At 46.6% G+C, this 12,824-nt stretch overlaps 1 protein-coding gene across 5 annotated transcripts in view; it reads right to left on the minus strand.

Moving 5' to 3' along the window:
* Positions 1 to 12,824, minus strand: part of SARDH (sarcosine dehydrogenase) — a 119,225-nt gene that overhangs the window by 54,188 nt on the left and 52,213 nt on the right. For all 5 annotated transcript variants that reach the window (XR_003858071.1, XR_003858072.1, XR_003858073.1 and 2 more), the window contains exon 11: positions 7,949 to 8,090. Coding sequence is in view for 2 of the 5 variants with exons in the window: in XM_029611035.1 (XP_029466895.1) it covers positions 7,949 to 8,090 (142 nt within the window). In the remaining 3 variants the exon portion in view is untranslated. The remainder of the gene's footprint in view (positions 1 to 7,948; positions 8,091 to 12,824) is intronic.

Genomic DNA, 12,824 nt, shown 5'->3' on the forward strand with positions numbered 1-12,824 from the left:
TTCGAGGCAGATCCGGATGAGGACTTGCCAGAACGAAACTTATGGGAATCCTGAAAATGAGACCGAGAAGGAAACACCTTCTTACTGGGCTTCCTGTCCTCTGGCAATCTGTTCCCCTGGGACTCCCCCAAGACCTTTATCAACTGATCCAAGTCCTCTCCAATTAGCAGCTTCCCCTTAAAGGGAAGCTTACAGAGCTGGACCTTGGACTACAAATCGGCCGACCAGTTACTTAACCACAGAAGCCTATGAGCCGCTACCGAGGAGACCATGCAGCGAGCTGACGTATGTACCAAATCATACAGAGCATCTGCCACATATGCCATGCCTGCCTATCGGCAAACCTGGGTCCACTCACTGAGTTGCTGGCGCCGGAAAAGGTGTCGATCCCCACCGGGGAGCTCCCAGGGACACGAGTCCTGTCCTGTCGGCCCCACCAGCGCATGGAGCTACCAACTAAAAAGGAAGAAGCATCGCAGTTCCCTCCTGGCACTAGCAGCACAAACGGCTGTGATCCCCAGAGCCCTGGCCTAACGGCAATCCAACCACCGTTCAGTCCTCCACCTCTAAACCCTGGCCAACAGCTCCCACTGATGAGGCCCGCCCTGACCGAAGTTCCTGCTAAGCCCTGCTCTTCTGCTTTCTTGGGGTATTTTTTTAAAGACAAGGCAGCTGAAAAGAAACCTTTATTAGGCAGGTACTTCCCTATCCCTTCCAGGTCCTGGAGAGCTGAGGGAGCCAGGACCCCTGGCTATTGGACTATCCGGTGCACCTCGGGTAAACCCAGTCAGGGGTATCCAACCCCGGTCGCCTGGCTCCACCTGAGGGATGTCCCACGAAGATGCCTAACATCTCAAGGAGCATCCATGGTTCTGGAGCCTAAGACTTACCACCTAACTACTGCAAAAGATTTTTTTTTTTTAACTAACAGCCTGCAGGTGTGCATCTCTACCATCTGCTGGAGTCAGAGAAATACTGAGGGTCTGCAGGTGGCACTCTCAGTTAAGTAGCCATGCCTCAAAGTCTTGTTCTCTGACTCCAGCTGCTGGAAAGGATGCATAACCCATTGGTCTGGACTGATCTGGGTATGTTCAGAAACACAGTGTTATTCATTGTAAGGCCTGTGAGCCAGTGGCAGCTCCCATTGATCCTAAGTGTGGCACCCTGACTCTCTTCCCCAATACACATTCTGCCCCACCTTCTCTGGAGGCTTGCTGCTGGTGCCACTTCTGAAATCGTTTTGTTTTCTTCCGGCAGAGGTTCAAGCAGGGCCGGTGCAAGGGTATTAGGTGCCTTCTGCCTTGCGCCCGCCCCCCAGTCTCCTACCTCATTTGCAGCTGCCGAATCTCTTCTCCTCTTTGCCGCAAGCGGGATAGGCTCTGCTCACGGCACCACACGGCTGCTCTTCAGCGCCCCCTAATGTTCGGCACCATAGGCAACCGCCTAGTTCGCTTAATAAGTCGCGCCAGCCCTGGGTTCAAGCATTACCCAACTCAAACTCACTGAGAGCCAGCCAGAAGGTGCTGGAACGGAACAGCCCTTCCAGAAGTGGCAGCAGCAGCAACCCTCCAGAGAAAATGAGGGAGGATTAAAACTGGAGTGGGGTTGAGACTCATTTGGATGGGATTAGTGGAGATAAATTGGGGAACTGTGTATGTGTGGGGAGGACAGGAAGGATGGAGACTTTGTTTTAGTTACACCTGTGCTCTGGGTGTGCTTGAGCAGCGGAGCTGTCCATATTAAAGGGGAACACCCCTGTGCCTATCCCCTAGGTGAAGTGTGTCAAGGGAGAGGAACACTCTCCCCCTCTCACTTAGGACACTAGTCACTTTGGCCAGCTATAGTTTAGGCTCTCACATTGAAGATTATTTGCCATAATGGCTCCCGTTGAAAAATAGCGAAGCCAAATGGTGTAACACTTCCCTCTTTTCCCCTCCCCACTGCCTCTCCTCGCCTGACTCCGTCCCTCCCCACTCCATATCTTTGTAATACATCCCCCTCCCCCTTCCATACCTTATTCCTATTTTTAAGTGCAACACAGGCAAGAGGCTTCAGGGACACGTGACTGCTGTTGCCAGGCAACCGGCCGAAAATACAAGCATAGCTCCCCGAAGGCGGGAAGGGAAGCAAATAAAGAGAGGGGTGAGGGAGGCTCGGATCGTTCTGTGCTACCCAAAGCAAGTGAGAAAATCGTCCAAAATAAACCAATGCCAACCAGGGAGCAAAAGAAAAAAAAAATACTAAAAACAAAACAAAGCGTGTGAATTGCTTAGATCTGTCTGGAAACCGGCTCAGGGCTGACTCTGAAAAGCCATCTGATGATGGTCACTACCTGCCCAGTTGCAAGCCCCTGAGCCCGGCGGCGTATCCACTCATCTCTCCTTGCACAGTCTTGCTCCTTAACAATCATACCCTCCCCTTTTATAGTGCTCTTCAGGATACCCTGCTCTGGTTGTGCTGCATACTGCACTCTCCGCAAGCTGCTGCTTGAACATTTAAAAATAATGCTGCTAGTCATGCTAGGAAAGAAAGAGGGAACATCTCTCTTTCACTACGATGTGCACAGGGAAAGTTTCGGAGACTGAAAATCTTTTTTTAAATCCCCACACTTCACCTCATCGTGAGGGTGAGACATCACCTTTCTAAGTCCATCACCTCCATCAGTGCCAACACTCTCTTAAACACCATTATTTACTACTGAACGGCACAATAATGTTTCTCATTATTGCTACTTGGACACAGAGCTGGACACTTCTAGAACTGGAGAGTTCAAAGAATGGGCACAGGGATACATGGAAAGAGGTCTGCAAAGAAAGCCATATGATACCAGATTTAAAGACCTGATATTTATACCCTGGAGAAGAGGGAAGACATGTTACAGACTTTCAAATACCTGAAAGCAATTGATGGAAAGGAAGTTGTAAAACTAGGGGTCACAATATGAAACTCCAAGGGGGGGAAGACTCAGGAGCAACATTAGGAAAGGGTGGTGGATGCATGGAGTGCCCTCTGGAAGAGGTAATAATTGAATTCAAAAGGGTGTGAGACAAACAGGAGGATCCCTACTGGCTAGAGAATGGAAATGAAGAAATGGGATAACCTCTGTTACATCTAAAGTTTACATTTCTGCTTGGGGGTAACTACCTGGAGCAGCAGTTACTTCCCTAAAAAAAAAACAACTTGCTGGGCAGACTGTATGGACCATGTTGTTCTTTTTCTGCTGTTATTTACTATCAGGCCGATACAGTAAGGAGCGGTAGGAAGAGCTGCGTTAGTGCCGGGCACACCCGCGGTTGCCGCACGCACAGTCCGGCTCACCTACCGCTCGATACTGTATTTAAATAGCTTACAAATGCAAGCTGCGTCCAAGAAGCGTTAGGCCCGTGCAACCCATTTTACTGTATAAGAGCGCCAAACAGTATCCTGGGTGCGCTGGCCTAACGCTTCACGGACACGCTGGTATCTGTCATTTCAAATGACATTTGAAATGACAGATCCCACCTCTGAGATCCCTCAGAGGTGTACCTTGGTCTGGTAGCCGGTAGCCAGTTCCCGGTGTGGACTTTGCTGTTGAGGCAGCTGAAAGTCAGTGGGTGCAGGAAGCAGAGCGTGGCAGTGATGGCCAAAGCCCTCTCCCCCCGCAGCAGGAAAACTGAGCACTGAGCAGAGGTGAGTAAAAAAAAAAAAAAAAAGAGAGAGAGAAAAGGATTCCTCCTGACATTGGAAAAGTTTCAGTAAGACTTCCTCCAGTCTCCCTGCTTGGCGCACCATACCGACGTCATTCCCAATCCCATTGGGGTTAAAGGAAGTGACCTCCGAGCGAGTTGAGCGGCCCTCAGTGGGCTAGGCCCCGCTTTAGTCTCACACCGCTTTTTAGGCCATGGTGGCTCTATCTTGCTCGTCTTCCATTGCCCACCATAGAGCATCGGTACGTACGGTGCATGCCAGATCTGAGCACGTGCTGTGCACATAAAGCCGCACACAGATTTTTAGGCACCGAGTTTAGATAAAGCCGGGCACATGGGTTGTGTGTGCGCCTTGCTGCAGCCCGCGTAGGCGCCTGAAATCTGTGCGCACAAACATTTTTTTTTTAAGCGTGAGCTAACTGAACACGCAGCTAGCGTCCCTAATGGCTCCGGCAGGAAAGAAACATAAGCGCCATTCTCTCTGCGCTGCTTGTCATATTAGGGCTACACAGTCTGACCTCGATTCTTACTTATGTCAGCACTGTGAGGAGGCCAGGGAGAGTTGGCCTCCCAAGACTTTACTAAGCCTGGATCCTCCCTCTCTGAGGATGGGTCAGCTGCAACCTTAACCAGAAGTACCCCAGATCTGAGTAATCCTGGGGCTGGGTCTTTCATGGGAGAGGGAAATTCAGTGGCGCCTACCCCAGTACCTCCTGGGCTAGGCATGGACCTGGCGGTCTTCTCTTGGGTGGATTTTTTTCAAGGCCTTCAAGCTTTCGTACAGGCGCAGTCTGCTTCACTTGCCCCTGTCCAAACGGAACCCCAACCTGTAGGGCCTCCCTCTCCCAGCCCTATTGGCAAGCCTCGAGACATGCCTCGTCTCACCAAAGGTATCCCTGGCAGGGACCCAGAAGGAGAAAGAAGGGGATCCAGATTCCTTGGAAGATGGAGAAATCCCACCGGATTTGGAGCCCTATCAGACTGTGTTACGTTTTTCCACAGAGATGAATTGTTGGCCCTGGTTTCCCAGACCCTGAAGATACTTGGAGTTTCTGGGGTGGACTCTATGACAGAAACAAAGAATAATCACATTCTGGTGTCTCTACGGAAAGCTTCTTGCTATTTTCCGGTGCTGGAAGCCATCCAGGAGTTATTGACCTGGAATGGGATGCCCCTGAAGTGAGTTTTAAAGGTGGACGAGCATTAGAATCTTTATCTCTTGCTGCTGAATCGGCCTCTCACATCACAAGAAAAGACATCAGAGCAGATTGTCTAAGTAGGGAGAGTCTGGATCCAGGAAAATGGGCGTTGTTGGCCAAAGCCTTTCAGCTGGTGATAGATTGCTGGTCCATCAACCTGCAAGAGATCAGTAGTCCCTGGGGACCGACACCCTTGTTCAGACCTGGCCAGAAGAGGACATACTCTACACCTTCCTTTTATGGCTTCTGTGGTGTAGGGTCATTCGCAGGATCAAGCACCACAGGGGATTAGTCTTACTAGTAGCTCTGGATTGGCCCAGGCGTCCATGGTATGCAGACATGCAGAGACTTCTGGTGGAAACCCTCTGTGCCTTCCACCACACAGGGACCTGCTTTAGCAAGGACCGGTCCTTCAAGAGATCCAATTCAATTCTGTCTTACAGTTTGGCCCTTGAGAGGGTTCGCCTGATGAAGCATGGATATTCAGCGGCAGTAATTACCACCTTGCTCTGTGTGCGGAAGTTCTCTACGTCCTTAGTAGGAACTGGTGTGAGGAACACGGTGTTGCCCCTCAGACGGTCAAAATCCCACTGGTTCTGGAATTTTTACAAGATGGCTTGAATAAAGGGTTGACCCTTAACTCCTTGAAGGTCCAGATAGCGTCTTCTCTCCTGTTTCAGGGGTGAGGTGAACAGAAACCACCTGTCGGCGCATCTGTACATGGCCCATTTCCTGAAAGGGATAAAGCACCTCCGCCCACCCCTACGGTGGCTGGTTTCCTTTTGGAATCTTAATCTGGTATCAGAAATTTTGGCAGGGATCTCCTTTTGGCCTCTGTGCAGTCTTTCCTTGCGTTTGTTAACCTTGAAAAAGGTGTTCCTGGTGGTGATATGCTTGGTTTGTCGCATCTCTGAACTACAGGCATTGTCATGTCGGGAACCATTCCTCCAGATTACCCCAGGAGCATTACAATTTTGTACCATTCCATCCTTCTTGCCCAAGGTAGTCTCTGAATTTTATTTGAATCAGTCCATCTCATTGCCATCCCTAGATAGGCACAAGGACAAGGAAGAATTCCGCCTCCTCCGCCATTTAAACATCAGTAGGCTTTTGGTGCGGTATCTGGAAGCTTCAGAACCAGTCCGCAAGACGGCCCACTTGTTTACTCTTCATGGTGGAAGGAGACAGGGCAAACCAGCTCGCGGGCTTTCATAGCTCACTGGATCAAGGAGGTGCTCACGGGAGCCTATGAGGAGGCGGGAAAGCCAGTACTCTTTCAAGTTAAAGCTCATTCCACTAGCACTCAGGCAGTCTCCTAGGCGGAAACTATATTGCTGTCTCCCGTCAACATCTGCCGAGCATCGACATGGTCCTCCTTACACACCTTCTCCAGGTTCTATCTCCTGGACGTTCAGGCCCGAGAGGATGCAGTTTTTGCAAGGGCGGTGATGACTGGACCATGGGCAGCCTCCCACCCTGATCAGGAGTAGCTTTTGTACATCCCATTGGTCCTGAGTCCATCTGGCTACAGACTAGGAAATGGAGAAATTACTTACCTGATAATTTCGTTTTCCTTAATGTAGACAGATGGACTCAGCATCCCACCCACGGATGCCCAAGAATGGTGCCAAGGAATTGCCCGGGAAATGAATAATGATTACAAGAGGTTATGGGTAAGCCGTCGCCCAATCCCTAGATCAGGGCATCTATAAACTTACTGGGATTCAGCGTTTATGTTTGGTTGAGTACAGTTATTGTTATCCGTTTTTAATCAAGTTGTAATCAAGTTTTTTCAATAGTATGTCCTCAATGGCTTTTGAAGAGAATACTGAAGGGCTAAGGTCACTGCAGGAGTGTATCTAGGGAGACGTCAGCTTTGAAACCTGACTCCATCTCCATCTGCTAGCAGGGGAGCATAACCCATTGGTACTGAGTCCATCTGTCTACACTAGGGAAAACAAAATTATCAGGTAAGTAATTTCTCCAATCTTCTCTGAAGCAGGTCTAAGGCTCCATGTAGCTGGCATTGATAAGTGCAGGCTCCCATGGGATATCCAGATAGAAATTCTTAAAGGGAGCTTAATGGGAGAAGGCATGCTTCAGTAGCTTCATACAAAAAGTCAAGATTGGACAAATTCACATATTGCTCTTCCCCTCCATACCCATTTTAAAAAGAGACTTCTGTGGCTAAAACAGTGTTTTACACATCAAAATGGCCTTTTACAAAATTGACCACCTGATGTGTGGGTAAACTTACATGCATTCATCATGTTCATGCATAAGTTTACCCTGAGTGAGCAGAGCTATTCCCAGGGTGGGTTTGCACTTATGTGCATGCTTTTGCATTTTGAAAAGTACACATGCAAAGTTTCTCAAAACACTGGTGAGCATAATTTAGCAGAGTAACTGTGTGTAGGTAGTTTCGGTGGGATACATTTTGAAAAGAGAAAGTACATGTATGTCCACACGTTTCCTTTAAAAAGTGGTGTAACTTATGCCCATATTTGCTGCCATTTAGTTTAGTTGCCCCCCTCCCCCCTCCCTCTCTAGGGTTATCAACCTGCTCTATATTTTTAAGGATAGGCCAATTTATTCTTGGGTTTTACCCCACCCAGGCATTTCTTAGGGAAATCAGAACTATGGGAGCCATTTTGAAAAAGGATTGATTTGTGTAAACTAGTGTTTATCCGCAGGAAAAAAAACAAAACAAAACTCTTTGAAAATTGTTTTCTCTCCCTGCCATGCAGGCAAAGGTCCGGCTGTTGCCAATAGTGCATGTACTTCTACCTGCAGGAAGAAGAGGTGGCGCTGAGGGCAGGCCCAGTAAAGTATGTGATGGGATTTCATTCTGAAATCCCTTGTGTTCTATATCCAGCATACTCTATACCTAAGGGCCTGTAAGCACCATGGGGAGGATGTCAATTGTCCTCTGTATCCCCATAATGGGATAAAAGCAGGATAATTTGCCTGTCCTGAAAAACAAAAAAAGGAGCTAGAGAGTGACCTTACCTCTGTCCTCTGGTCACACATGTACACTTTCCTCAGTCATCCTTTGTTTCATACCTCATAGAGTGGGTCCTTTCTCATGTTACGCCCTGCTAGGGGCTCGTCGTAGGAAAACACGACCGAATAATTTTTAGCGTATGATTCATGGCTGCGTTCTCGGATCCAGCGGTTGTTGTTTGTGAGGGAGTGGTGGAATCTCCTTAAAGGCAAAAACAAAACAAAACAAAAAAAAAAAGAAAGGAAAACCTGCTTATCACGTGGCCTTCTTGATACCGCAGAAGGAAATGAGGTATAGACATAGTGAAGGCTAGTTGACCATTGGATCCTCAGCAGACAGACAATACAAGAAAGCAAAAAGCAATGATCCGGTAACAAGGACTGAATCACTGGAGCTGCTCTTACAGATAAGCTAAGTGAACCATGTAAGCCATGGCTACCAAAACTGCATTTGCCTTTTGCTCGCTCAGTGATATCATTACCAGCTGCCCTCAGGTGAAACTGGACTTGCATTAGAAATGAAAGATATCAGTTGACGTGTAATACCAATAAATCTGCTTGGCTTTGTGCCCTTGCATTTCTAAGGCTCTTTATAAGTTGCACACTGGCCAGCAGTTTCAGCTATGAATGTAATATATGACAAAATTAAACCTTGGCTAGTAATGCCAGCCCCATGGAGCAATGGAGACATTCCATTTATTTAAAGAAAAGAGGAAACAAATCATTGTAAGATAATTGCCTTCCTAATTCCAAAAGCTCCAAATCACTGTAAGATGATTGCCTTCCTAATTCCAAAAGTTAATTTAATTTATGCAGCAATACATTATAAGGAACTGAGAATACCACCATACAAGTCATTGGTAAGATCTCACCTACAATAATGTCCATTTCTGGAAGCCATACTTCCAAAATGATATAGACAGGCTGGAGGCAGTTCAGAGAACTACCACAATGATGCAGAGTCTGCACCAAAAATCATGAGGTGAGACTTAAGGACCTACATTTTATTTATTTTATTTATTTATTTGAAGTTTTTATATACCGACATTTGTTTAGTAACATCACATCGGTTCACAATCAAAACAATTTCGCAGCAGTGCTAAATAAACAGGCGATTAGCGGCTGTGCTTTACAAATAATGAGATAACATTAGGGAAAGAGGAAAAGAAAAGAAGGAGGAATTTTTAAGTTTTTAGCACAGTAAAGATAACTAAGGGAACAAATTAGGAAGTTAATTCAATTAAATTACATAAATAAATAAGTATATCTTGCTAGAACAATGGGAGATAAAGTTGGATATAACTGGGGGACAAATCCTATGCCCCCCAGTTATACCGCCTAGAGAAAAGGCGAGAAGGGTTGATCAAATATCTCAAATGCATAAATAATGCACAAAAAGTAACGAAATGCCAGCATGGACTCAGGGCCGATGCTCGGATTTTTGCTGCCCTGTGCAAACAATTACTGTGCTGCCCCCTCCCCCCCTGTTCATTCAGTCTCTGTCCCGGGCCCACTCAAAAAATACCCAGCTCCCTTCATTGATACAAACTTTAAAAACTGACCTCCCCTGCCCCCCATCCCCATACCAATGGCTGGTGCAAGGGTATTAGGTGCCCCAGGTGAACCTTATAGCCTTGCACAATGTAGTCCCCCCGCCCCAGTCTACACACACAGGTATTTATAATTTACATGAACAATATCAAAGTACAGTATTCTGAGGGAAAAATATCACTTACATTATATTATATTATATTTACACGCACTGCTGTGATGCCAATCAGAAATCCCTGCAAAAAAAACCAAAAAACACACCTGGAACCCATATGGTATTAGGCTTATTGTGATGTGTGTTGGGTGTGGGCTTGATCCTCTGAAAACCCAAATACACCAATACACTTCCTATTAGGAGAATGCCTCACCTCAGTCACACATGCAGAACACAGACAGACCCTCACGAAATATAGAATAGAGCAACCATAAAAGTAGAAATACAAAGGCGCAGTGCAACAATGAAAAAACAGAACCATCACTATTCTGCAAACATCAAACAAAATCAAGAAATCAAATAAATACAGAATAATAATAAAAACATACTAATAATATTCTTTCAAAAAAAGCTGATGACTAAAAGATCAAATTATTAAAAATTCATATACAAGTACACACACACACAAACAAACCTGCAGGTGTCTCCAGCTCTTCTTTGGTTGGGATTTACCAGCAGCCCCAGGCCCTCATCTTCATTTCAGTTGCTGGCAGGTTGGAATCCACCTCATCCATTTTCTCTCTCTCACACAGACACACCCACCCATCACAGGCAGCCTCCCATTCACTCACACACACACACCCATCACAGGCAGCCTCCCATTCACTCACACACACATACATTCATTCCTTCTCCACTGCTGCTGCTGCCTGCCTGTACCTTTTACTTTCTGGAGAGCAGCCTTTCTGTAGTTCATCTTCCTGTGCTGGCACCATGGAAATTCAATACACACAGTACACAAATAGCAACTCCAGAATAAAAAAAAATCCAGTTACTCTGAAGACCTCAGTCTTCTTCTCACCACTTCAATACAATTACAGTGAGGCTGAGTTTCCCCTTCTATTTTTTTTAAATTTACAGATTAAATACTGAGCAGAAAGGGAGAAGACAGTTTAACCACTAAAAGAAAATCCATTTTATGCTAATACTTGAATCACCAATTACTGACTGAAGATCAATAATAAGAGCCCTTCAACCTTCAGAAGAGGCAGACTGAGGATGCTGGGTTACAAAAATCCCCACTCATATCCCATGAACCTTTCTGCTTAAAATGCTCGGAGCTACTGTAAAAAAGGTGCCCCATTCCCTGGGCCAGCTCTGTCGGGCCGATACAGTACAGTGCACTCCGACGGAGCGCACTGTTAACCTGCCATTGGACGCGCGTTTTCCCTTACCCCTTATTCAGTAAGGGGTGGAAAATGCGCGTCCAATCCGCCAAACCTAATAGCGCCCTCAACATGCAAATGCATGTTGATGGCCCTATTAGGTATTCCCGTGCGATTCAGTAAGTAAAATGTGCAGCCAAGCCGCACATTTTACTTTCTTCGGGCACTGGGAAAGTGCACAGAAAAGCAGTAAAAACTGCTTTTCTGTGCACCCTCCGACTTAATATCATGGCGATATTAAGTCGGAGGTCCCAAAGGGTAAAAAAAGTAAAAAAAAATAAAAATAAAAATTTTGAAGTCGGCCGGCGGCTGTCGGGTCGAAAACTGGACGCTCAATTTTGCCAGCAACCGGTTTCCGAGCCCATGGCTGTCAGTGGGCTTCAGAACCAACGCCGGCAAATTTGAGAGTCGGCTGTCAAACCCTCTGACAGCCGCCGCTCCGGGCTAAAAGGAGGCACTAAGGATGCACTAGCGCCTCCTTTTGCCTGTTTCTACCACCGGACCTAATTTAAATACTGAATCGCGCGCACAGGCAAGTGGCCTGTGCGCGCGCTGGGAGAGCGGGCATTCGCCCGCTCTCCCGCGGACTTTACTGAATCGGCCTGTGTGTTAGGCAATAAGAAGGTAGATGGATTCAACAGAGCTGTGCCAAGGCCGATGCAAACCTTTGATCAGTCACCCTGATCTCCCAACTCCATTTTACCTATTGGCGGCAGCTCCAGCAGAGTGCTCTCTCCTACCGGTGGCAGTGGCTACGGCACAGTGCATTCTTCACTGGCAGTATTTGCTCTAGCACAGCACCCCTCTGGGCCCCTTGCTGGCAGGAGTTTGCCGTCCCCAACATTTTAGTGCTCTGAGTGATCACCTAGTTGGCCTAATAAAGCACTGGCCCTGAGCTCTGCTCTTCTTTTGTCCTAACCAACCAATTTACAATTAATTATATTGTATGAAATTGTGTCCCTGGATTCACCCCAAAACAGTGAGACAATGAAACTTTGCATATTTTGTGCTAGCCGCCTTTTAACATAAAATACAGTTAAATGAATTAGTCGATTTGGCATACAAGCCAATTAGCAGAGGATTATAAACCACAGTCAGAAGCCTGAGGTTCTTTTACACTTTGCATTGTCACGGTGAAAGAGCCTCTACTTACCGTAACAATTCAAAGTGTATTCTATGACCTCCTACGGAGGCGGCAACCCAGGGCCAGTCCAGCAATTTCCCATATGATCCAGACATCATGCACAATTCAAGGCAAGAGTCACTGCTTTTCTTAATGCACCGCTGGACTGAAAATGTTTTTTCTATGCTCCTCCATAATTGAAATACAAAAGACTCTTGGGAAGCATCAGGAAATGAAAGTGTTGTTTATTGCTTTAGACTTGCGTGGGATTCTTGGCAAATGACTACAGTTTCTGTGGGCCGGACGTGTCCATGCCACCCAACCAGTGCTCTGCCTAGACCAAGAGAATCTCAGCAGAAGGCTCTGGGGGCAACTCTTCTTTCCAGGGTGCACATCTCCTGCTAGTGTCTCACAATGTTGAAAAGCTGGGGAGAACTGGTGAGACAGAGATGAAAATGTCTATTTCTAAGTGAAATGCCCTAAAAGCAGAGCTTCTCAAACCTGTCCTGGGGACCCCACAACCAGTCGGGTTTTCAGAATATCCACAATGAATATGCATGAGATAGATTTGCATACATGAAGTCTCCAAGATATGCAAACTTATGCATATTCATTGTGGATATCCCAAAAACCTGACTGGCTGTGGAGTCCCCAGGACAGGTTTGGGAAGCCCTGCCGTAAAGTCAAGAAACAATGGGAAAACAGAAGACTGGCCACATAAAATGGAGTTTTCACAAAAAAAAAGGACAGATAGATAGATGGAAGCTGTTGGCAATGGATAGTATTTTGACCTGATGTGAATGAAGAAGCTAGTCCATTTTACCACATAGCATAACTATATTCAAAGTCTGATCTTAGAGCAGGCAATCATGGCACAGCAAA

Source organism: Rhinatrema bivittatum, chromosome 8 (genome assembly GCF_901001135.1).
Source record: "Rhinatrema bivittatum chromosome 8, aRhiBiv1.1, whole genome shotgun sequence".
Lineage (NCBI taxonomy): Eukaryota > Metazoa > Chordata > Amphibia > Gymnophiona > Rhinatrematidae > Rhinatrema > Rhinatrema bivittatum.